The sequence below is a fragment of the Trachemys scripta genome, chromosome 4 (genome assembly GCF_013100865.1).
Source record: "Trachemys scripta elegans isolate TJP31775 chromosome 4, CAS_Tse_1.0, whole genome shotgun sequence".
NCBI classification, from domain to species: Eukaryota; Metazoa; Chordata; order Testudines; family Emydidae; genus Trachemys; species Trachemys scripta.
Genome location: NC_048301.1, coordinates 128039789 through 128064553, shown reverse-complemented (window position 1 = coordinate 128064553; position 24765 = coordinate 128039789). Strand labels below are relative to the sequence as shown.

The following is a 24765-nucleotide window of genomic DNA, read 5'->3' as shown; positions in this document are numbered from 1 at the left end:
ACAAAAATCTGAATTCTATGGCAGGAGCCCAGCCCCTCATCTTACTCCTTTTTCCCAAATGGAACAGAACTCCATTCCTCCATCAGAGAATAGAAGTTTTTCCCCTGGCTTGTTTAGCAGCTGTCCCTAAAATAATCATGCTTGCACCAGTGCAGAATTTTGATACAGGACCATGATATGTATATGGAAATCTCCCCTCAGACTGCTTTTATTACAGAATCTCTGGAAATCCTCTCTTGCCAGGCAGAACCAGAATGTTACTGAACAGGCCTACTTCCCAACTGCAGGTTTTATTGATAAACATGAAACGTACCATTTCTGTGACTGACATAAAGAGCATGAACTGGGGAGAGGCTCTGCTATTACTGGATTTTTCTAGTGTTCAGCTACAGGACTGAGAGCCAGGAGATCACATCCCTAGTCCTTGCTTCATTTTTCTCGTCTGTACAGTAGGGATAACCATCTGATTCAGTGCGGGCAAGGCTCAGCCTAAACTCCATGTCTGAAGTGCTTTGAGCTCCTCCAAAGGAAGTGACAGGCAAGTCCAAAAGGCTAGCACTGGAACACCTGAGCAGCATCCCCTTCACATCAAAGCCAACAATGCAATACAAACATTTCCTGGGGTGAGAACACTGGTACAGATAGGTGTGTGTGTGGAGGGGGGGTGCATACACACACCAGTGGTGTTCTGACTATGGGAATACAAGCCATTGATGACAGCACCTTCTAAACAGCAGCTTTACTCTTCAATCATCTTGACAACTGAAATGCTGTCTTTTGTCTTTCCCCCAGCCACGGGGGACTAAGCATTATTATTTAGACTGTGGTAGTGCTCCCAGCTTGCTAGGTACTTTCTAAACAGTGGAAAATAGACAGTAGACTACAGGGCAGGGTTCAAGAAGATGCTAATCTGTGATCCCTTAGCAATGAGTCACTAATTATGCACCTGACCTGCCTATGGAAGTACAAGCTTTTGAAGAGAGGGTCTGCTTCAGTCTCGCTTGATGTATTGCATTGTAGTTAGACAGCCTGTAAATCTTCAGGTGTCTCATTAAAAGGAAGAGCACAAAGTCAAAGACCATGTTGTGCCAAGATAGCCTCCCCTTGCTGCTTAGTGAGCCCAAAGTGAAATGGCAAAAGCGAAGCTGCTGAAATCTGCCAGAATTTCTCCTCCAACAGGGCACTCTGCAAGCACTTAACTACCCAGTTTTCACATGCTGCGTCTTACGCACAGTCTGGCCTCATTCCATCCTCCCTCTCCAGCCAATGAAAAGCCTAAGGCAAAAGGAGTTCTGCGTCGGACATGTAGCCTCATCCAGACAGAACAGTTTAATGAGTCCCAGCTGCTCAGCTAAATTCACACTAATATGAGCTCTGCTTCTGTTAGCAAGCCTGCACTCCAAAGACAGGCCCTGGATGGCAGGACAGACCGGGTATAGGGAATGCTAACTATTAAAATAGCAAATGAGGAACCTCATCGTAATTTTGCCAGATTGAACAGGATCCAGGAAACAGAAAAGATAGCCTGGTCCAGTCATTACAGGAGTCAAAGCAACCCCCTTGCCTTTAATCTTCATTTGAGAGGGCACAGGTGAATCTGCATTGTCCAGAATCTCTACTATCGATTCACTTTCTGCAGAGTATTACTTGGCTGCTTGACTAGTTCTCTACCCAAGATGCTAGACATTTGCTAACTCACTGACCAGCATGAATAGTAACAGAGCAATGCCCACCCTCGATCCGAGGTCTCTGCACAGCCGCTAGAATTACCACCTTATGTCACTTTTCTTTGAGAGACATGATAAACCCTGCTGGTGAAATCATTTCCATTAAATTTTATGATGGAAACTTGACAGACTTTATGAACTTAGCACTGGGAAAAGATGTTGGATGACTGCCCTGGAGACCTCTATTTATCCTTAGCACAAATACAGAACAGGTGGCAGCCAAAGCAAGCTTCCTCCAAACCATTCCGCCAGCATGTTTCAATTCGGACCTGGAAGGAGCTCCCCTAGGGATGACAGGGGAATTCAGACTCCATGGGCCTTGCTAAGACTGCCAAAGGGGAAAATTATTGCTAGCCGCAGAGGCATTTGTGATCTGTTGTGGGTTTTTTGGTGATCAGTTTGCTGGGAATTGAACAGAGGATAGCAGACTCATCCCACATAGACCACAATGCTACACAGATTGCTGTATCTGAAGTCTATAGCTGCTTTTTGCATGCCTATTGCTGGATAGCTCTGCAACTCCAGGAAAGCTGGTGAGTACCCAACGAAGAGCACCTCAAGGTGGTTGGAAAGTACAAATTCTGTTCTGGAGGAAGGCGGTGTGTGATGTCATCTGAAATCCCAACCCTGCCACCTCCAAAGGCCCAGACATTGAGGCTCTCTGTTCCAGCTGGAGCTGCGCTGCCTCCCACTCTCATCACAGAGTGGATGGAAGCACTTTCACTTCCCCGCTGCACACTCAGAACTGAGCACATCTACCATGTCCCTTCTGGACAGCAAAGGGGGCCCTACACAGACTCCCCACATGGCATCACAACCTGACTCTAGATCTCAAGGCCAGCCACACTTCGGTAACAAATCGAAGTACTTGGCGTAACCCACCAGTTTCTAGTGCAGCAGCATCAATTACACGCCTCACAAGAGGATCTGAAGCTCTGAGCTCTGCCATCTGAGCTCCTATTTGCTGCTGCTGCCAGACTTATAAAAACTGTTCAATTGCAGGGTCGAACAGCGTCTTAAAGGGCAGCATTCTGAACGTAATGGAAGTAGCTGAATTTGGAAAGATTGGATAAAGGGAAGCTATTTCAGGGAGCGTGACAATACTGCAATTCAGTTCAGAAGGAAATAGCTTGCCCCAGCCTCCGTCTGAGGTTAGTGCCATGAAAGCTACACTTTCCAGCAGGCTATGGAAGCTTCACATTTAGCCTCATGCAATCACGCTTCACCTGTGCAGTCCGGGTGCAAACCCATCCAAGCATGGAACTGGAGGCCAAGAACTCTGAGTCCTTAAGTCTGGCTCTGATACGGATGCCCTCTGTGTTCTCAGGGAAGTCACAGTGTCCCCTTGGTCTCTGTTCCCCATCTTCAAATGGGAATAGTGGTATATGCCTGCTTTTTAGGAGAGTGGGGAGGTTTTGCACTTGGAGAATAGAAATACTAAGTATTACTACACCTTGACAGAATAAAATCAGCCTCACCCTTGTTAATGGGCTAATTGGCAGCTTGTCCTAGAAACAAATACACATGTTGATCAGTCAAAATGTAGTACAACAGTTATGCACTTCATGGCTTTTCACTGAAAACCTTCACTGCTTAGAACACAGAGGGCAGCACTACCTGCCATTTTACAGATGGAGGAAAAGAAACGGAGAGGCTAAGGATTTGATTTTTACAAGTGCTGAACACTCATGTCTCCAACTAAAGGCAGCTAGAGGCTCGGCACCTCTGAAAAATCAGGCCTCAAATGATTTACTGCAACAAACCAGTGGCAGTGTCATGACTAGAACCCAAAAGCTCTGGTGCCTAAGTCCCTGCTCTAATCACTAGGACACACTCCTCCTCCATATTTTCTACATCCTGCTTTCCCCTCAACCACTTGCTTTCCCAGTGCATATCTAGAAGTGCTGGTACAGAGAGTCTGAAGGTATTAAAAGTTTGCCACCAACAATCTGAAGTTCATGCCACCCATTGCACAGAGTGGATTTTGCCAAGCAAAGTAGGTGGACCAAAACTGGCAGTTCAGAGAATACTTACTTTCAATTCATTAGTAGCTCGGGGGCCAATAAGCATTAAAAATGCCATTAAAGCAGCAGTACATTTTTTCTTCCCCTCAATGAAATTGCCTGAAGTTGACAACCATGACTAATTCCCTCCGTTACCACTAACAATCCCAATGTGTATGGGGAAAAAAAAAATGAAGCAAAAATGAAATGGCTGCATGCTAATTTCAGATTTCTTACGGGGTTCTGTGTATTAGCCATTCTGCAATCAACGCTCTGTGAATAACCAGGGCTCTATTTTGTGCCCTCAACTAAATGTGTGTTTCCTTTCCTGTGTGCATCTTGAACTACAACTACAGACATCAACAGGGGAAGAAGCAGAGGAAAATAAAACACAGATCCAAAGGTTGATGAACTTGTGGCAAGATGATGGACAGAGAAATGCTTCTCCTACTGTCATGATTCTGCCACAGGAACAGTATCCTCGACAATCACCATTTTCAGCAGGAGTTGTTGGGAGCTCAGCACGAGGCAGGATTGGGCCCCAGGACAGCACACCCAGCAATATAGGGTACCCTGTGCTTCAGTAAGATAATACGGAGCACTCTACATCTTCAATTCACTGATCAATCTAATGCCTTGGGACAGAGTATGGCCTACAATAAATGTCCTGGTGAACAGCCCACAGATGCTTCATAAGCAATCTTTATATAGGGATTCAACGTACATCGTAAGCTCTTTAGGGCCGGTCTAGTCCAATCTGTGTTTGTGAAGCACCGAGCACAGCGGGGTCACAGCCCAAGACTGTGGGCTCATAAATGCTACCATAATATAAATAAGAGGTCATGTCTTCACTGGTGTGTGGGTTGTTGGTAAAAAGAGTGTTTCCCTCACTAAGATCCTTCTCCTGCTCTCCCCGTTTCCAATACATGAGCTCCCATTACACAACTTGCTTCCCTGCAACACCACTCAATTTTCTGGATAAGGTTTATAAAACCCTCACTCAAGATGCTTGCTGTGGTGTTGCTTGATCCACCTTATCCAGTAGCTTGCACAAAGGCTCTTCCGGCCCAATGCTGTTGTACAACTATGCCCCAGTGCCATTCCACCGATCACGCAGTGGCTGAATGAGTCATGCCGCTCCCTCCAGGGGACTAACTACACACACCATCTAGGAGAAAAGCAAAATTCTTGACTCTCCAAGCTGCACTCTCAGAGCTCACTGGAGAGTTGTCAAAAAGATAACATTTCACAGCATGAATCGAGGCTCGCTCAGACACCTTTCTGAAGAGCAGTCGTGCAGCGTGAAAGGAAGATTCAATTCCACACATCTCCAAGGAGACTCATCCAGGCCACCACAATCAGTCTAGCGACCAAGTTCCTCTCCCTTTATTTCAAAGCCCTCCACTGACATCTGGTAGGAAGCGCCCTGTATTGCCGTTCAGCAAAAGTGTGTTCCTGACACATTAGCACTGGTGGCGAATGATAGATAATGCCATATAACCTGGCTAATCAACTTTTGGGCACCAGCTACGCTGTAAAATAAATGAAAACCATTTCAGGTGACAATGCTGCCATCCAGTTGTACATGGGGAAAACACCCTGCTCAGCTCCAGATTACTGCCTAATCTAGAAAATAGCTCTGACAGACTCCATCTGAGATCTCAGGCAAGAGGCAGAGTCCCACTGGCCTCCATCTTTAAATTGCTCCATCCACAGCAACCAGCAAAAAACAGTTACTTGAAAGGGTTTACAAGACCACATATCAAAAATGTCTTCAGGACAGCAAATTTCACTATGCAGATGGGGACTTGGAGAGACTGAATCAAAGACAGAGACCTCATTATACTGAGTCCTTATCTACAATGGGGATTTGCCCCTATTACAGCCCTCAATGGCAAGTCTGCAGCATAACTGCCCCAATACAAACCCACAGAGTAGATTGGCCAAAAACTGATTTGCATCAGTGAAGCTCACTCCTGATTGAAACCAGGACAAGCAGCACTAATGCAGATCAACACAAATACTGTTTTACTTGGCGTTTCCACTGATGCAGCTGTCCCAATGGCTGTAACTAGCTCAAATCCCCAATGTGGGCAATGTTTACTGCATGTCAAAGCAACAAAACCTTACACGCATATGGACTCGCCAGCAGATCACTCAGTGTAGGACTTTCTTGGAATGAACAAGTAACTCAAGTCTTTCCCACATTGCGCCCATAGAATGACAAGCTTCATAAAAAAAATACAGAAAACGCTTTAGGACAGAGCTTCTCAGATCATGTTAAAAGGCTGGCAGTTGCCCAATGGGGTGCATGCTGAGCCAGGGAGTTACATGAGTTGAGCGTGCAAAACAAACCTAGAATTCCCAGATTCAGGATGTCAGGGGTTGGCCATGCTCCAGAGTGATGCATGCTGATCTCAGGCATAGGGGAGGATAGTAGCACTGTCTTCTAGCACCCAAGTAAACAGATTCTCAAAGCGAAGGAGAGGTGGCTCCGTACAAGCCAGCTCTGGGTCTATCTGACCCTCTCTCAACAGCAGCGAGAGCTCTCTCCAAACAGTGCTGCCTGGAAACCTAGAATATGTATTCCAAAGTGAACAAAGCCTGGCAGACATTCAATAAACCTGTATTTCAGCTCTGCTCCATCAAGCCAGTGCCTCAGCTCTGCATTCTGCTCACACATACACGAAAGAGGAGGACAGGAAAAGACGAAGGCGCTTCTGTAATGAAGATCACTGCAGGCTAATCTGATTTGACACTAAATTACCTTTAGTCAAATTAATGTCAGAACTCTGAATTATTTGCGAACACCCTGTTCTTTAATGCCCTCCAATTAAAAAATGAAGTCCTAGGAGCCCAAGGCACTACATGAGGAGAACAGATTTCTGCTTCTGACGCTGTCTCATTGAATCACGGTTAGGTGCTTTGTACACATTCTCCAGGAATCCAGGCCTGAGCAAAAAGACAAAAGAATCTTCATTTCATTAAGCTAACTTTCTTCACAAGATCTTAATATAGTTGCACTGAAAAAAATACAGCCACAATACAAATGTGCAACGACCAGGAAACGGGAGATGTACCCCACTGGCTCAGACTGTTAACCTGTTAAGCTGTCTAGCTGCAAATATTCAGTACTTCAGGGGAAGGAAAAAGCCTTTAAAAATACCTGAAAAATATAAGGGACCTGGCCACTCATGCAGTGCTAGACATGGAGGTTAAGGAGGTGGAGATTCCTTCCTGACCTCTGTGATTAGCTTCTGCCCTGAAGCATGAGATTCGATTATTCCCTAGCATAGCTACAATTACTGGTCAAAAACCAACTGTCTGGCTCTTTAAATCGAGCCACACTATTTAACACTGAATGAACCACCAGGGGCTCTCCTATTTTTAATTTCTATGGGTGTTATTGATCTGGCCCACTACCTGGCTCCCCAAATTTGGGATGAGGCAATAGCTTGCCTGGAAGCTCTGAGTTTAGGCAGCTGTTAAGTTCTTCCATTTGGAAATCAGTGGGGCTGGTGATTGTTGGATGTGCTCATGGGTTTGATTCATTAATAGTATAATAAAAATGCTGCTTGGCATGCAAGTCTGCCTGGCATTCTATCCTATTTGCAAAAGCTACATTTGCTAGGGCAAGGTCAGCACGATACAACTGAGTTATGTTTAACTAGCAACTGCAATTAGGTTGGATTTATCCATCACACAAATTAAAAAAACAACCACGCTATTTTCTAAGGAAAACATTCCAGTGGGTTAGAAATCAAGGAAGCAGAATTTAAAACGGCAAGCTACGTTTTATTTTTTAAAAATCCTTCCCTAGAAAAGCAAGCTGCTCACCAAATCAAAGCCCTATACTAAAAGGAAATGTCACAATTCAACTGCCCCCAGCCAGAAATGCAGCAATGAAGGCAAGCACAGTGGTTAGGGAAGGGGTGATGGAGGGAAGGCCTTCCCCTTGGACTAAATGACTCATGCTGAAGAGTAATAAGACGAATGATCAGTGAACATCTTTTATAGCATTGTTCAGAATTACTGAAATAGAGCTATTATAAGAACATTCCCTAGGAAGAGGAATAAGGGATCTTCTCCAGAGACATAACTGTGCTTCAGTTTAGTGGCTGTATCATAGCATTTAAGGGAGAACTCGGGCCTCATTCTGGAAAACTAGGCCAAAAGCCATTTCTGAACCTTTCCCCCGCTCCTCCTAGGACCACAGATTAAGTGCAGCCTGAAATAAGTGGCATGAGATTGCTCTTTTCAGGTCCACCTCTAGTAGAAAGCAGCCCAGGAAAAATATGGATGGTTGCAATCCCGAACAAAAAGGACTACGTTGCTAAACGTGCCATGTATGTTACAAATGCCCTGTTGGATTAAACCCCAAATAGCTATCGAAGTCTAGTTTAACTATTCAAGAAGTTTCCTTTGTGCATTTCACTATAAAACTAGTCAGTTTCACTTGAAGGTTTTTGAAATGCCACAAGGTTTGGGTTGCAAGCAGCAGGGCAATATTTAAACAAACAAAATTAACATGGGAATTCAAATATTGAGACCATTTTGGGACAGACATGACACGCCAATGGGCTCAATCCTACAAATCTTCATATGCAGAGGCAACATCCCATTAGGGATGGTGTTCCATACTATCCATAGCTGTGCCAAGGTCATGTTTAACTCCACTCATCACATCAATGCTTTCAGTCCCTCCCTCTCCTTCCTCAGTTTTTCTGGCTACCAGCAGGGAACAAGTTGACAAACTATCCCTAAACTTAAAGCAACAGTATTCCTGTGATAGGCATGAACATACAGAGTCTTCCTCCTATCGCAAGCAGGAACACAATTAGGATTATAAATGATAGGAGGCTATGCATTGTTTCCTAATAAGAGAAACAGCAACTGAGGCACTGGTGTGAAGAGAAACTTTGAGGAAGCTTTCAGGCTATCAGCACAGTGTTAAACACAGATCAAATTTGTGGGGTTCTACGCAGGAGTTTAAATAGTGCTCAGCTTCGGCAGTCAAATCTCAGATGAAAATTATATCCTAGGTTTATTTACCTACTAAACTGGGTTTAACTCTGCCACAGAGAGTTGGAGTTGCAATGATCACTTAAGCGCATAATTTTACAGCAGTGGAAGCGTAGGCTTATGCCCAGAACAGAGCAGTGGCATCCGGACCGGTCTGAGTTTGCAGTCAGAAAAAAAAATCTCTTACAGGTGAGGAGAGCAATCATATAAGATTTCAAAGAAATTTGGAGCCCATTCCTAGATACTTTAGGATAGAAATGTTGAGATGGCTCAAAGAATGCCAGACCTCCATTACAGCTAACCTCTCCTTTGCCCGCACTCCCTGTCTCCTCCTCCCTTTCTCTCCCTATTCATGAGACAAGGTGGGTGAGGTAATATCTTTTATTGGACCAGCTTCTGTTTGTGTGAGAGACACACAGAGCCCTTTCTCAGATCTGGGAAAGGTACTAAAAGGGTCACAGCTAAATAAGAGGTTGAACAGATATTTTAACTACTTATACTAAACTATGAGCTAAGGGACCATTAAAGGTGAATGGCCCATTAACTTCCCTTTAATCGTATGACAAAAAGCGGAATTAGTGGGTTACAGATTGCTGTAATAAGCCAGAAATCCAATGTCTTTATTAAGACCATGATTTTTAGTGACTAGCAAAATTGTGCAGGTTTCCTTTGTGGATGAGGACGGAGAGGTCAGATACAGAGTGATCACATTGTGGAAAGTGTTCTTTCACAGGTAATAGGGAGTTTGTGTCTACCATTTTCCTGTGTGAGTTCATTCGAGAATATAGTGATTGTCTGGTTTCACCTGCATAGTTGTTATTGGGGCATTTAGTGCACTGGATGAGATTCACTACACAATGTGGCAAGCATGTGTAAGACACATGAATCTTGAAAGGTGTGTTGTGGGGTGCATTGACCACTGTAGCATTTGAGATAGGTCTGCAGGTTATGCTTCTTTTCTTCTGGCAGGATCTGGTGTCGCTTTGAGTTGATGTGTCCTGGTCTGTGGGGAGCTTGCTTCTGATAATGAGCTTGGAGAGGCTGGGGGATGGGGGTTGTTTGAAGGCCAGAAGAGGGGGCTCAGGAAAGATTTTGAGTTTGGGTCCCCATTGAGTTTGGGTTGTAGTTATTTGACAATACCGTGTATGCGTTCCAGTGTGCAGTGGCAGGTGACAACTAGAAGTATGCAGTTAGAAGAGGTTTTATTTCTGTATTTAAGCTGGTTCTGAGGACATCTGGGTGGCCTGATCCATGATGTGATCTTCTCTGGTGTGGTGTCTCTGGTGAAGATGATTTTGAGTATGTTACGGTGCATATCCCTGATTTCCTCCTTGGAGCACACTATGTGGTATCTGAGTGCATAGCTGTAGATAACAGATTTCTTGGTGTGTTGGGGGTGGTTACTGGATCTATGAAGGTAGGTGGGGTGATCCGTGGGTTTCTTGTATATAGTTGCCTGTAGGGTTCCGCTGCTGACACTGATCATGGTGTCCAAGAAGCTTATACTAGTGTGGGAGTGTTCCAAAGAGTTTAACGGATGGGTGGTGGTTGTTGAAATTGTGGTGGAAATCTATGAGGGAGTTTCAGTTGACTGTCTAGAGGATGAAATCATAACTGATGTATCTCAGGTATATCATTGGTTTCGTGGGGCATTTGTCCAGAAATTCTTCAAGGTGCCCATGAAGAGGTTGGCATATTAAGGAGACATCCTAGAACCCATGGCTGACCCCATCATTTAGACAAAATGTTTTTTGTTGAACGTAAAATTGTTATGGGTGAGGAAGAAATGGATGAGTTTGGTGATGTGTTTTGGGTGAATATCTGAGGGTTGTCCATTATCTCGTAAATATTTGAGAAGGCAGCTATGCCGTGATTGTGAGGGATGTTGGTGGGTAGGGAAGTGACATCCACGGTGGCAAGAATGGTGTTCTGAGTCTGGTTGTTAATGTTGCGGGGTTTGTGAGGAAGTCGGTTGTGTTGTGGAGGAAGCTGGCCCTTTGTGCACCGAGTGGTTTGAGGATGGTTTCCACGAGTCTTGATGTACCTTCAGTAAGAGTGCTGTGGCCAGCATATGATGGTTCTGCCAGCGTTCCCTTGTTTGTGCATCTCAGGAAGCATGTAGAAGATCTCTGAGGCGAGTTCATGGGGAAATGAGTTTGTAGTGTTTCTCTTGGAGTTGTTTGGGCAAAGATTTGATGATATCCTTAAACTCCTGGTAGTGACCAAACCAGCAGACAAAGGGAACGCCATCATAGTCCTCAACCACGAAGACTATGTTAGCGAGGCCAACCGACAACTCTCGACACCACCTACTATAAAGAACTCTAAGACGAACCCAGAGCACAATTCTCCTAGATATTTAAGGGTACCTTGTCTCTCTAATATCCTGGGACTGACACAGCTACAACACCACCACTGCATTCATCTCGCTATTCATGTCGGTCTTCTATTTTATTACTGGTACCCCCATCTTAACATGTTAGGTCAAGTATTGTCTGATCTTGCAGATTTGACAAGTTACAAAACTGCACAATTCTGTTGGAGAGCCCATGAAGCATGCAATATTTGGAAACATATACAAGCTGTAAGTCATTTACTCTTTTGTATGCGTCATTGCTGGTTTATGAAAATCAACAAATAATTAATCCCCAAAGAAATCTGTGTTCCTCCAGAAAAGCCCATTTCTTTCTGGATCCAAATAGTGTTCAGGCAGGGTGGATAAAAATCAATTATTTAATAAACAAAAATCAATCAAAAATTGTTTTAATTAAAATCAGATTTTTTTGATAAAATGCTTTGAGGAAAAAACCTATCTAAAGATAGTTTTAATTAAGATCCATTATAGCTCAAAGATATCTCATCATGGAATAGAGATTATAAATTCTAATTCTATAGTATAAGACAATATATTCATGTAACGTTTAAGAACGTTTTGTAAATGGAGTTCCAATAGTTCATGGATTAGGGACCCAATCTTATGGGGTTCCAGGGGCTTCTATATAGATTAGTGAGGTTAATCTTTCTATTTACACTATGGGAATCAGTGCTCAGTCTGGAAGATACCATCAGAGATGCTTAGTTTTGCAGTTCTCAAACTGGGGATCTGTGTCTCCAGAGATAACATGCTTGTTAACAGCAAAAATGTTTTTAAATAAATAAATAAATAATATAGAGAGGTGAGAAATAACAGACCTCAACCCTATTGTCCCTCTGCAAATTTGTGTACACAGAGTCAATCCCTTACCTCTCTCTAAAAGTGCAAAGTTTCAAAAAGTTAAATGAATAGAAGATTGTTGGGGGTGGAATAGATCTGGACAAGGAGAAGACTGGCGATAAATGTGAGAAGGGACTAGAAACAAAAGTGAAATTGTTTGAGTGGCATATTCCAGAAGTCTTGAGGTCTTTCTGAGTGTAACCTTCATTGATTTGAGATCTACCATATGATTCTCTCACCAGAAGGGAAAACCTATAATGGCAGCAGGCCGTAAAGGAGACCCATTCAAGAAATATGTTTGCTGATGATGTTTTAAAGAAAGTTGCACCAGTGAACTGATGGAAGTCACTTAAGCACTTGGATTCAGAGACTGTTGAAGTGAGAATCTCACTTTTAACAGCAGTAGCATCTTCTGCCAGTGTAGAAAGAATATTTTCTTCCTTTGGACTAATTTGTTCCAAATTGAGAAATCGTTTGGGACCTGAAAAAGCAGGAAAGATGGTTTTTCTTTTCCAGATTATGAACAAACTGAAAAATGAAGGTGAAGACGACTGAGTTAGCTGCAGAAGCCAGTATTTTAAGTTTCTCACATTGACCTGGCTGACAGTCAATTTAATTTTTGTTGTTGTTGAACTATTTCATTTAACTATTTTAGTTAACAATTTTAACAAAAACAAGCCTGATTTTAAAAAATTTGAATGTTTAAATTCAAAAATGCATATGCTTGTTTTGTTAAATTATTATATGTTTACTGTTGAAGAAAAAAATCCAGAACACATAACATTGTTGTTTTAGTTAAATAAAACAACTCAAATGTCTGGTGATGTTCTCCTCCTAATACAGCATGGCAAGAAAATCCTCCAAATATTAATGATTAACCTACTGAATTGGAGATAGTTCACCTCCCAATGCCTTCATAAATATCTGCTTCAATTAGGTAAATGAAATAACCAAACAATCATTCATTTTCTGATATAGCTGTAAAACTAATCAGAAAAGTTTTCAAAATAAATCACTTAAATTTATACTGTGTTCCTTCTAAAAATGAAACCTACATCTTATCTCTGAGTTGTGAAGAATATGTATTAAGGTTATAACAACCAACAAGAATGCACTTTTATGTAGAAACCCATGATTAAATAGAGTCTTCCTGACTAATGATTTAAATCAAATCCACCCTGTGTTCAGGTGAGAGATTCACTATAATTCTATGCAGTAAGTGCCATATTTCACCAGCTCTCATCAAAGTGGGACTGAGCAGTGGCAGAAGCCAAGCAGCCTCCTGACCTAGAAAGCCTGGGTTTTACACATAGCTATAAGCAGAGGTTTTCCATTCCTAAACCAGAGCCTTAAAAGCAGAGCGACTGGGAGAAATCTCCTCTCCTCAGTTACAGTACATCACAGCTTTTTCACTAAAATGGACTCCATCTTTTCTTTTTATTGGAAAACCTATAAAAGGTTCATGGCTCACATTACAGTTTATGTCACAAACTGTTGTCTCTTCATGATAAATCTGGGGAAAAAGAGCTCTCCAAAGACTCTCTTGGTATTCAGTGTCACTCATTAAAAGGCACAAGTGCACCTTGATAGGGGAAAATGTGCTGATCCCCAGACTAACTGATCACCTCCTTTCAGCTCACATTGATACTCCACTACATTGCTGGAGATATGATTTTCACAGAGCTGTTACTAGACTGCAGCAATACGGCTGATTGTACATCTGCAGACCAGAGAGGGAGGCTGGCTGTGGGTCACCTACTGATCTCTGGTCTTGTGAAAGCAACGCGATTGCTATTCTTGGAAACTCCACAAACAAACTCAATCCAAACCCCCTGAGCCCTCCTGCCTTCCCAGATTAGATCAGTAACATCTAATCTAAAAAAAATCTATTACATTCATGGAACACCTTTCTTCCCAAAATGATTAACATGCTACGTATTCAGAAATCATTTCACACCCATCCTCGGAGCGAAGCGAGTATCGAACCATGCTGCACAGTGGTTTAGAGCGGCAAATTAAGAGTACCTGATCCAACTGGATTTTAGGTGAACAGTAATTACCCAAACTGGTATGCAACTAGGACATCTGGGGGCTAACTGCTCTTCTGAAAAGCATCACAGGAGTTTTGGCAGCCCAAGGTTTTCAGGACCCTGGTTTTGCATTTTATTCAAAAAATCATCCCTGTCACAGCACAGTGGCTGCTGACACCACAGGGAGTGCTGGTTCGGTACTGATGTAAAGGGACAGATGTCACCTACTGAGATGCCAGCTCCTGCACTACCTAGATTTTCCCTGAAGGACTCCCATTGAAGTACTGACCCAGCCAACACTGCCTTGCATATGAGATCGCACCCTGAGGTATCCAGAGACCCTCTTTCCTAACTGCACATTGGTGACATTTAGGAGCCCTTTGTTTCCTCAAGTGATCTTACTGAGTTTTTACTTCTACTCATGCTTCCCATGGGAAGCCATTTAAAGCAATCAGGTCATCTTACCGTCATGGGCAGTGAACTCTGTTGTATAAATAACCCTTCTCCCTCAACCCCTAAATAACCTCCCTCAACTCTGCACAACATTCACTGAAATTTACTGCAAATGGTTTTCCCTGCTCCAGAATACACTGCAACAGCTTTGTGTTCTCTTCCATATTGTAATGTTTAATTTTGCTCAAACGAACTAATACTGCCAAATGAAACTGTACAAGCACACATTGGATTTACTTCCTGTCACCCCAAAACAGGCTGTAGTTTTGTTCGAATATTTTTTAAAATTCTGCTTTAAACCAGGACTGTAAACTGAACACCTTTCAAAGAGAAATTAGACTAAATAGATGCTCTGGGACGCTATAACCATATGACAGATTGGCAGCAGTTACACATGTAACTGTTTGTTCTTGTGATGTTTTCTTGCTTACCCAACGTTTAAGAGCCTGTTATTTGCTCACAAATGGGCCACCTGGGGATTAAGGCATCCAGGGAAACATTCTTTGCATACTGAAAACAAAACTGCAACATGATCTACTTTGGATAATGTGATGCAGCATCTAATAAGCAACAAGAACATTTCAATATCAAAAGATGCCAACTTTTTAATTTTTGTTACTAAAACTTAATTAGCCTTATAGCCCATCTGGCAATTTGTAAGCCATTACCCAGCATTCTTTGCTACTCTTTACACTGAATATTTCGAGGCTCACTTCTGAGGCTCTAATCAGGATTAATCCTCACATAAAAACGGCTTAAGAACTCCAGGAAAAAAAAAATCCCTCTTCAGTTAGAAACATTCTTCATTAGAGCTGAAAAAATTAGGCTGTTAATAAAGGAAACATTCAGTCATGGAGAAAAGTCATGTACAGGCTGATTCTGAGGGGGCTAAGGAATACATCAGAAACCTTTGATAACTCCATTGCCTTAGACTTCCAAACACTAACATCTACCACCTCTTTAATAATTCAATCTGATTTAGTGCAAATCCATCACTGAAAAAATACTCCTAAATAGGAGTCCCTCATATGTATAGCGCCTGACGGCTTTGCACTATGAATGAGCATCAGGAAAACAAATTGGAACAAGAAGTGGAGAAGAATTTTAAGGCCTGTACATTCCTATTGTACTTACTGTACCAGCTTCAAGCTCCAATCAGTCAAAGGAAAGGCAACCCAGCCCTATCATAGATCCCACTAATTGCTCACTGGTAACGAGGGACGAGTAATGAAGGAACACCAGTAGCTAGGGTTTAAATTCGATTCTTTGCTACCTTATGCTGGGCTGAGTTCTAGAGAGTGAAGGGCTCTAGTCATTCAAGACAGGCACAATGGCAGTAAGAGTTTCCCCTTATGTGCCCAACCCTGACCTCAAGGGATCCCCTCTGGGGGACAAGAGGATCGTTCACTTCCATGCCCACTCAACATTTGCCCTTTGTACAAAGACTAGCACCACAGTGTCAACTAGTGCCATGCCTGATAGCCATGGTATGGGGACATAAGCACCTGTGCACTAGGGCCTAGACTGAGGCTCAGCCACCCATTTCACAAAAGCCAAACCACCAACAAATTATCTGAACAGGGGGCCCATTACCATCTCCAGAGCAACCACACAACGAGGCACTAGCAACAATAAAAGAAAGAAGGGCAGAGATGCTAGCATCCCAAGACTGCAAGAACAGTAAGTCTTACGGCCCACAAGAGGTATGTATTTTACACATGAGTAAAGCAGCCCAGAGGGGGTCAATCAAGTTGCCCCATCTCGCATTGATGTCAAATCTTTGGACGGAGCCTATTGAGCCCCAGCCTGGTTCTCACCACTAGGCACACTGCTAATGTGAACACTACCTGAAACACAGGAGCACCCAATGCTTCAGGCAGCTGAAGGGTTAATGGACACAGCTTCTTCAAACCACAGAGTCCTGGTGAAACTGGCAAAGGCTGATAATTCTTCTATCTATACACTGTTGCCTGGTGGAGCTGTCCAAGGTACTGCAGACAGCCTACAAAGGGACAGTTTCATTTACACAGGACAGCCAAGCAGCACAAAAAGGTCAGAGTAAAATTAATTAAATAAACTCTAATTATAACCTTCACAGAAAGGCAGAGGGGAAAATCTTACACGGGGGCAAAAATAGAAAGATGCTAAAGACAAGAGTGATCTATGGTCATAGGAAGAGACCTACATAAGAGGGGCCGAGATAAAATGTCCACCTGGATACAGATATATATAGAGAGTGCGCACGAGCTGTGGCCAGTGCAGATGCTCTGTTGAAGATGCATGAGCTACAGTAAAATCTGACACCATCTTAGAGCTGCATTGGCTCTGCAGAGCTAACCGGAGGCAAAGGGAATGAAAGTCATTTGCCACAGAAGCAAAGAGACCTGACTGAATACTCAACAGGAAGCAAATTTGCTGGGTAAGACTGCTATATTTACAGTATACAAGTGCGCCTTCCAGGCCCCATGTCATTCACAGGAATGTTTATCCTGTGGTCCAGGCTACAGCCCAACCAGATAATTATCTTCTGCCTCACTAAACTCTCCAGTTGAAACCACAGGGAAGGCGAGTCTTCCCAACTCTTCCCCCTCACCTCCCAAAGTACGTCATGCAGCACTGAATGGCTGCTGTGTTCCAGACTCACAAGTGGGTGAAAAGCTTCACTCAGACCACAAACACGATTAATTCCCTCACACGCACAGCGCTTTGGAATCCGCCTTTGTCAAACTCACTGTAGTAATCCAGCACCCCAGTATTGTACACCACTTTCATCTGCACAAAAGCAGTTCTGAGAGCACCAGCAACTCCCTCCCAGCAACAGAAGACTGAACTAGCTCCGACTTTCTGAACAGTGCGCACCATTTTAGAAGTCCTACATTTGCAAATACATTATTGTACTTGTTGTCTTTCACAGTCCACAGTTCCCTTTGGAACACCCTTTCTTCCAGCAAAGCCGCTGCGTTTCTCTTAATCAAATCAAGAGCAGACCAGAACCATGCAATTATAAGTAGCGAGTTCCACCTCCATGAGAACACTCCCGGCTAGCACAGAGTGGAGGCACTGATGCTGATGTTACCTTGGCATGAGCCACACATTTAATGCTATAGCACTGTACTCTGGATGTGGCAATACTAACTTTAGATATACAGGTGATTTAAAAGTGAACTGCAAAGCAAGGAAAGTTGTATTATGCCCTTTATTTCACTTTAAAAAACCTGTCCCCCCCCCCCTCTTTCTTAGCAGTAGAGGCATCATGTCTCAACTTGGCTGATTTTGCAGGTGGACTGGAGCGGGATGACGACATTAAAGTGGACTGAAGCCCGAGCTGCAGTTCTCTCCACACTCAGAATAGACTTTAACTTGGCTTCGCTTCCATCTTCAACTATTAAAATGGGTTTAAATTACACTAACAAGGTTTAGCAAAGCCAAGAGGATGGAGCGACAACATCCTCTCCTGACATGCCCTGAGGAAAGCAGCAGCTTGGGAGGTCACTACTTAGATTTTAAGCTCTCTGGGGCAGGGACTGTTTTTACAAAGGGCTCCTGACCCATGACTAGGGCTCCTACTCACAAAGGCAATACATATAAATAATTGACCCTCATTTTCCAGTCCTCCAGCAAAGCCAGAGAAGCCAAGCCTGGATATCCCTGAGGGCTAACTCACAAGCAAAAAACACTTTCTGGACTCCACTTTGAGGACACCTCTCTAGCCACACGTCAGCTGCAATTGACCTTTAAGAGTCCACCTAAAAGACCAGCAAAGACTGGTTGCCTGTTAGAGGTTCATCTTTAAAGGCTAACCTAAGCCAATGGAAACCTTGAGGATACTCTCAAGAGGCCACTTGGGAGTGGGGGTTGCCTGTTGTAAGTGCGCCCTTAGTTCAAGCTTCCCTGTATGACTGGGAAATCCAGACATATCCTGTTGCCTTCATTTCAAAATAAGTTCATTTAGATTTGTTTTAATTACACTCAATGGTGAGGGGAATGCTACATGCACAGGTGAGAGAGATCCCAATCCAACTCAGAGTTGCATGAGGCCCAGAGATTAGACTCCTGACTTCCACGAGAGCTTGACAAATGGGGAGGCAAACAGATTTTCTTAAAGCATTCCCTCCCAGCCAAAAGTCTTAGCATCTGTCTGGAAAAAGCTAGACGCTCTGGTTCAACTGAACACAATATACCAGACAGTCAGTCTTAGGGGTCCCCAGGATGTGGGAAGAAGGGCATAGATATCCTGTCTACACGGAAGTTGGGAGATACCTGGTCCCAGTGCTGTCGGTTTCTGTTTTTTCTGTAAAACCACTTATCCAAAACAACCTTTTATGCCACCCCCTTATGCATGGAATAGCTCCCCCACTGCTGATGAGTGCAGATGAATGTGATTTAGCTGCAATTAAATATGAAAATGAATAATCCAGGCTACCCCTCCATGTTTCCTTAATTTATCTCCTGAACCTCCACAGAATCCAAGGGTCCTTGGTACAGAACATAGGTCCAGTTTGCTGCAGATTACACAGGGCCTTGTAACAAGTTTATGGATGATGGGGAAAAACTTGGCCAAAATCCCAAACAGCTACTTACCAGGAAGCGGACATCGTCAAAGCCGTTCAAAAGCAGCTTACTCTCATACTGCTGCAGGCCGATGGACTCCAGCCACTCCCCGACGCTCTGCTCCAGCATCCGCGAACCTGACGAGAGAGGAATCGGCAGACGCTTGAAAAGGGAAAAACCATTAAGTCGGTAGCAGCGGCACTCTGAGGAAGAGAGATGGCATTGCCACATCATAGTCACTATTGTAAAGAAGCCAAACTATGACCACAGTACAAGTCAGAGGGTAGACAACTCTTCTTGCACACACAGACCATGGACAATAAGCTCCTGGTGCTGCCCACGGACTGAGGCTTTAATTTGTATCCCAGTTATACTCAAAAACATCCTGCAAGAGTAAGCTGTTTAGAACCCTTTCGGGGACCATGGCATTACAGGCATGGCTTTCTGGGCTTACGCACGTTTCTTGCCAAGCATACGAGCGAAGCCCAGCCCCCAGAGGGATGCTGATCAAATCCTTGTCTCATCTCAGGGGGCAGCAAACTTTCACCCAAGGCATCCCAAGTCAGAAGTGCAGGTGCAAGACCATGGCGAGAAAGCGCTCACAAATACATACAGCCGCGCGGGTCCTTTCGTCCATGCAACTTCAGGTGCAATATTCTGTACACCAGGCCAGCAAGAAGGGCCATTAATACTGGAGGCACAAAGCAGCTAGAGAGAAAATACATCTTCATGCAGCTGAGAGAGAGACAGACAGACACGACGGACTTTCAGAAAAGCGGTAGCAGCAGCCAGACTAGAGAACAGCTGTCCACAGGAAGACATGCAAGACAGAAATAAAGCACACAAACTGCAGCAGAAGATAGGAAGAGTTTATACTTTTTTTCCCTAAACAGTCCCGAAATAGGCAAACCATGGTAACGGGTCCTCTCTGCTATTTTGTTACGAGGAGCAGAGGCACGAGTGACAGCAAGACTGAGTTTAGGAGTCCTGGCATTGTCATTTTACCACCCATCCAGAGGCACCACATCCCTTCAGGCTGCTTTGACCGGGCTGGGCACCAGATTCAACATCCTAGACCGGAGCGACTAGCTACACTGCAGCATTGGGTAAGGATGAGAGAGAAAAAGGAATCAGCACATTTTCCACCCAATGCATTCCGTCCTGCCAGGTGTTCCGCACAGGCTTGGATTTGACCTTCCTTCATTTTTCTCATCTAAATGCAGACGCTGCCGCCCGAGCCACTCAATCAGATGGAATGCAGCTCTGGGGAAGGAGGCATTTTAGTTCTTTGCTCCATAACTAAGCCAAAATAAAAAGGAAAGCGAACATACACACACGCTCCCCTCTTCCTGCAGTAGCTCATGTCCATGACATGCCCCAGCACCTCCTTTCAGCCATTCGATAAATGAGAAACTCATTCTTCAAATGCCCTACAGAAACCATATAGGCAAACTCTCGTTCCCCAACCCTGAGAAGAGAGTCCAGTAACTCGTTGCTTTCCTCTAGAAATTCTCAAGACATTAGATATGCCAAGGAAAGAAAAGTTCAGAGACGACCTTTGCATCTCACTCCGAGGATTTGGTATGCAAGACACGCAGAATTTCTCCAGCTTCCTAGCACATCCGTCTTTCAAGGGCATATGCAAAATAAAGAGGACCAGGAACCCGGGGTTTCTTGCTTTGAACCTTCTCATCAACTGAAGTCACTCTGCACAGTCTAAGACATCCTTCCCACCCCCAGCCCACAGCAATGCCTGCACAACACAGAGCTCACTGCGTTATCAGAAACATCTTGGAGTCAGGGATCCCACTGCTGCGCTGGTCCACAGGAGAGTTCCTCTGCTAAGCAAGCCGTGATCAATACGTTCTAGAGAGCTGGCCAGCCTAACGCACACTGCCGCACCCGAGATGCAGAGCTCAAGAAAGCTTTCCGTCTCCCTTGCCTAACACAGTCCGTGCAGAGGAACAGCATCTAACCCTGGAATTCAAGCAGCAGGCTCTTGTTTGCCCAGGGACTCCATCCTTCCCCACTATCATTTCTGGTCTGTAAGTAGCCAGACAGCTGTGGTCTGTACCAAGCAATCGATGGTGCGCCCTTGCAGAGAGCTGCAGCAGAGCGCTTTGTCTGAAGGCAGGGAGCTCCACGCTTGCTGTTCCACTCCCTGTCCTGTCTCTTGCTCTCACACTGCCTCTCCCTCCCCTTCCCTCCTCCTCCCAGCATTTCCATCTAATGTACCAGCAGTGATCAGACTTCAGTATAGAAGCTGCCGAGGGAGAGGAGAAGAGGGGGGAGGGAGACAGCAGCTTTGTAATTGTCAAGCTGAAATTGCCGACTTTTCAATATTTACTTAATGATGAGCTACGTGGCTTGGTTTTCAAAAAACAATGTTACCGGTTTGCTTTGACAATTTGAAGTGATTTGCAATTTGCTTAGAATTTATCGGGTATGAGGTGCAGAAATTTCCTGCTGCCCTAATACAAGTGTGTGTGGAGGCAGCTGGGCATCAGTGAGGGGGACTGAGGCTATGTCAGCTCCTTCCTTGGATATTTTTTTTTAAATATTTACTCAGCCTTTCTGTCTTTAACAGTGGAGTGACAGTCAAATCTTGAAACTCGCTGAGATGCCAGCAAAACTGGTCAGGGGAGAGGCTGGATTTTGGATATTTAACACCAGTGAGGGGAGGGAGGGATCCCAGAGATCAAACATCTGAAGTCTGCCAGCATTATTTAGAGAAGCATAAGATGCCCTTGAATAATTTATGTCTGCATATAATAAGTGGGAGAAGAGTGAATTAGTCCCCTACATTGCTCCCTTGGGTCACAGCTGTAACAGAAGTCTGATCACAACTTCAGTTTACAGAGAAAGTGGAGAGACTCCAAGTCCTAAATCTAACCAGCTCCCCCCAACCCTGATAAAATTATATGCAGAGCTATGATTTCTGCTAAGAGTCTGGCCTAGGTTTAAGATATTAAACACAAGAGTAAATAGACTAATTATATTTCTGATGACACTTGCTCTTTAGCAATCTTAAAGAAACAGGACCAAGGTATTAAATTCCGCGTAGTCATTTCCCCAGGTAATGCAACAAGCTTTAAAAGCATGAAGGTATTAGGGCTGAGTGAGACCCCAGAAGGGTCCAGTTATGGAAAAAAGTTTCCATGTAATAGCACCTGGCAATGGTTATTTAAATGCCGACAGTGTGCTTGATGCCACACAGAGGATGATATGGTCCAAACCCTAAGAAACTTCCTTAGGGTAGACTGTACTTATGCACAGGGTCTAACAGGTGTTTTAACAGGGCTTGTCTGGAACTGAGGACATGACCAATTTATGTTATAATAAATCTACAGGAAAATCACAGGCTGTGTTCTTGGTCTTCATTGCAGTCCGACAGTACAGTTCAGATGCAAGATTCACAGGTAGGAGGGCCAAACTTCAAGCAGTGCAATTATTGGCACTGAAAGAAGGATGGAACAGGGTCTGATGGGCCAGACCATTAGCCAAATGTCCTCCAATCCCTCAAGGTGGGCTATAAACCAAATCAAGCCCATTAAACAGGATATATAGGCAAAGAGATCTAAATCAATTAGCCATTAGTTCTCTCAGATGCAGGAAATATAGCCAGTGTTGAGCACTACTGGGATTAAAACTGATTAGTTAAATACAGAATACTAATGAGCCTCCCTCTTTGTCCAGTAAAATGCCATCCACCTTTCAAGCTTGTGTCTCCAGCTAACTGCACAGTTAACTCACAGAGTCCCAGATACACTCCCTGTCCAGTACACCAAGCCCCCCACCTACATCAGGCTGATTGATTGCACGGAGACCACTCATCTCCTCTGGCTTGGAGAGAGAAACCCTGCCTGACAAATCACTTTAAACCAGCGGACATCATACAGGTCTTGCCTCCCAGTGCCAGCAGCCAGAGCTGCTGTGGGCTACGGAGCTACAGTGTGGTGGGGTTGAGTTTCCGTCAAGGAAGCCATTCCACCCTACCCCACCCCTGATATTTTTTGCCTTTTCAACACATGGGAAGGCAACGTCTGTGCAGAAGAAATGATCAAGAGCAGGCTGTCGAAATAAGAAACGCGAGACTGCACAAAACACACCAGCTTCTGCAGGGATACAGACCACAGGCTAAATTGTTGAAGCAATACAAAGCTTTTTGTTTCCAGGCCAAAAAAACGCTTTAAGATGGAGCTGACGTGGAGAATATATTTCTCTTCAATCCCCAGACAGATTTTTGCCCCAGATCCCTAAATGGCCCCCTCAAGGATTGAACTCTCAACCCTGGGTTTAGAGGCCAATGCTCAAACCACTGAGCTATCTCTCCCCCCATACCTTACTATCTACATGTGTCTCAAATGTATTCCTCACAACATCCCCTCTCCTCTCCTCCCCTGCCCTCCCCTCCCCATGAGGCAAGGCAGGGCTATTATCCCCATTTTACAGCTGAGGAACTGAGGCAGAGAAGCTAAGTGACTTGCCCAAGGTCACATAGGGAGAGTCTGTGGTATAGCAGAGATTTGAACCCCAGTCCCCCAAGTCCTAGGCTAGTGCCCTAACCACTGGACCATCTTTCCTTCCTGTTGGGCCCTCTCTTCCCTTCAAAACAAGGATCAGATAAGTACAGTAATGCAGCTGGAAAAAGCAGGGGCTCAGAACAGATTAGTTCCATAACGCACTGAGCAGGGCAAACTAGCACCCCAGGGTGCGAAACTCAGGGATTTGACTACAGACAGACACTCTCCCCAAATGCCATCTGCTCTGGGAGACGTAAAAATAAATCTGAGGAGCTCCTTGTCATGGTCTCTGAATGCGTGAGACGACTTGCATCATGAGTACAGCTCAGCAGACATACTGCACAACACAGGTTAAACTACAAAAGAGATGCAAAGGTTTAGCTCTGGCCTAACCACTTCCAAGACAACTGCACTCATGCCTCCTGGCAGGAAGAGGCTGGCAATGCATTCGCCAGGTCCCAGCCACTAAAAATCATTTTGGGGGGTGGGAGGGAAAGGAGAAGAAAAGGGGAAAAAGAAGAAAATGGAAAAATTTTCTACTGGAAAAATGCTGCAATTCTCCATCTGCATGTCTAGAGAAGCTGCTACACAGAGGATCTAAAGGAAATCTGTAACACAGCACAGCCTATAGAAAAACATATGGGTTAATAACAAAGCAGCTGCACATGTCAGCCCATTTCTGAAAAACAAGTGTCCATTTTACCAAGATCTCCCTGCACAATAGCTTCTCCTCAGGCCTCCTCATTAATGACGTCAATCAATCAAACTCCCGGCTATGGCTACAAACAGTCCTGCGAAGGGGGGCTGTCACAAAGGAAGATTCTAACTGGTCATCATTGGATTGGACCTAAAATATATCCTATTTCAACGCACACATGCTGTGGTGCTATTTGACTTGAGAAGCAAGTCCTAATCAGTAAGCAGAAGATCTACAGCAGTCACAGGATAGACTCCCACTGAGAAGAAATGACGGGTACCTCCTGGCCAATGCAAAACCCAAGCAGCAAACTGCAATAAGCTAAGGTTTACTATGGCAGACGTGCACAGATACATATTAGCACCTTATCGGAGCGCAGATGCTGTTCCACTGAAGCATTTTGGGTTTGGAAAATGTAAAGGCAGGATTTCTCCCTGTGAAGCCCCCCTTCACGTTCTCATGTGTCGCTCCTCCAAAACACCTGAGCGGAGGCAAACAGAAGCTTTCACTAGCCCTCCCTTTGGCTGCTGGTGGTTAAAGGCAGG

At 44.3% G+C, this 24765-nt stretch overlaps 1 protein-coding gene across 7 annotated transcripts in view; it reads right to left on the bottom strand.

Annotated features, from left to right (window-relative positions):
- ANKS1A (ankyrin repeat and sterile alpha motif domain containing 1A) overlaps window positions 1–24765 on the bottom strand; it is a 156981-nt gene that overhangs the window by 27506 nt on the left and 104710 nt on the right. For all 7 annotated transcript variants that reach the window (XM_034767433.1, XM_034767432.1, XM_034767434.1 and 4 more), the window contains one exon: window positions 19031–19137. In XM_034767433.1, coding sequence (XP_034623324.1) covers window positions 19031–19137 — 107 coding nt within the window. The remainder of the gene's footprint in view (window positions 1–19030; window positions 19138–24765) is intronic.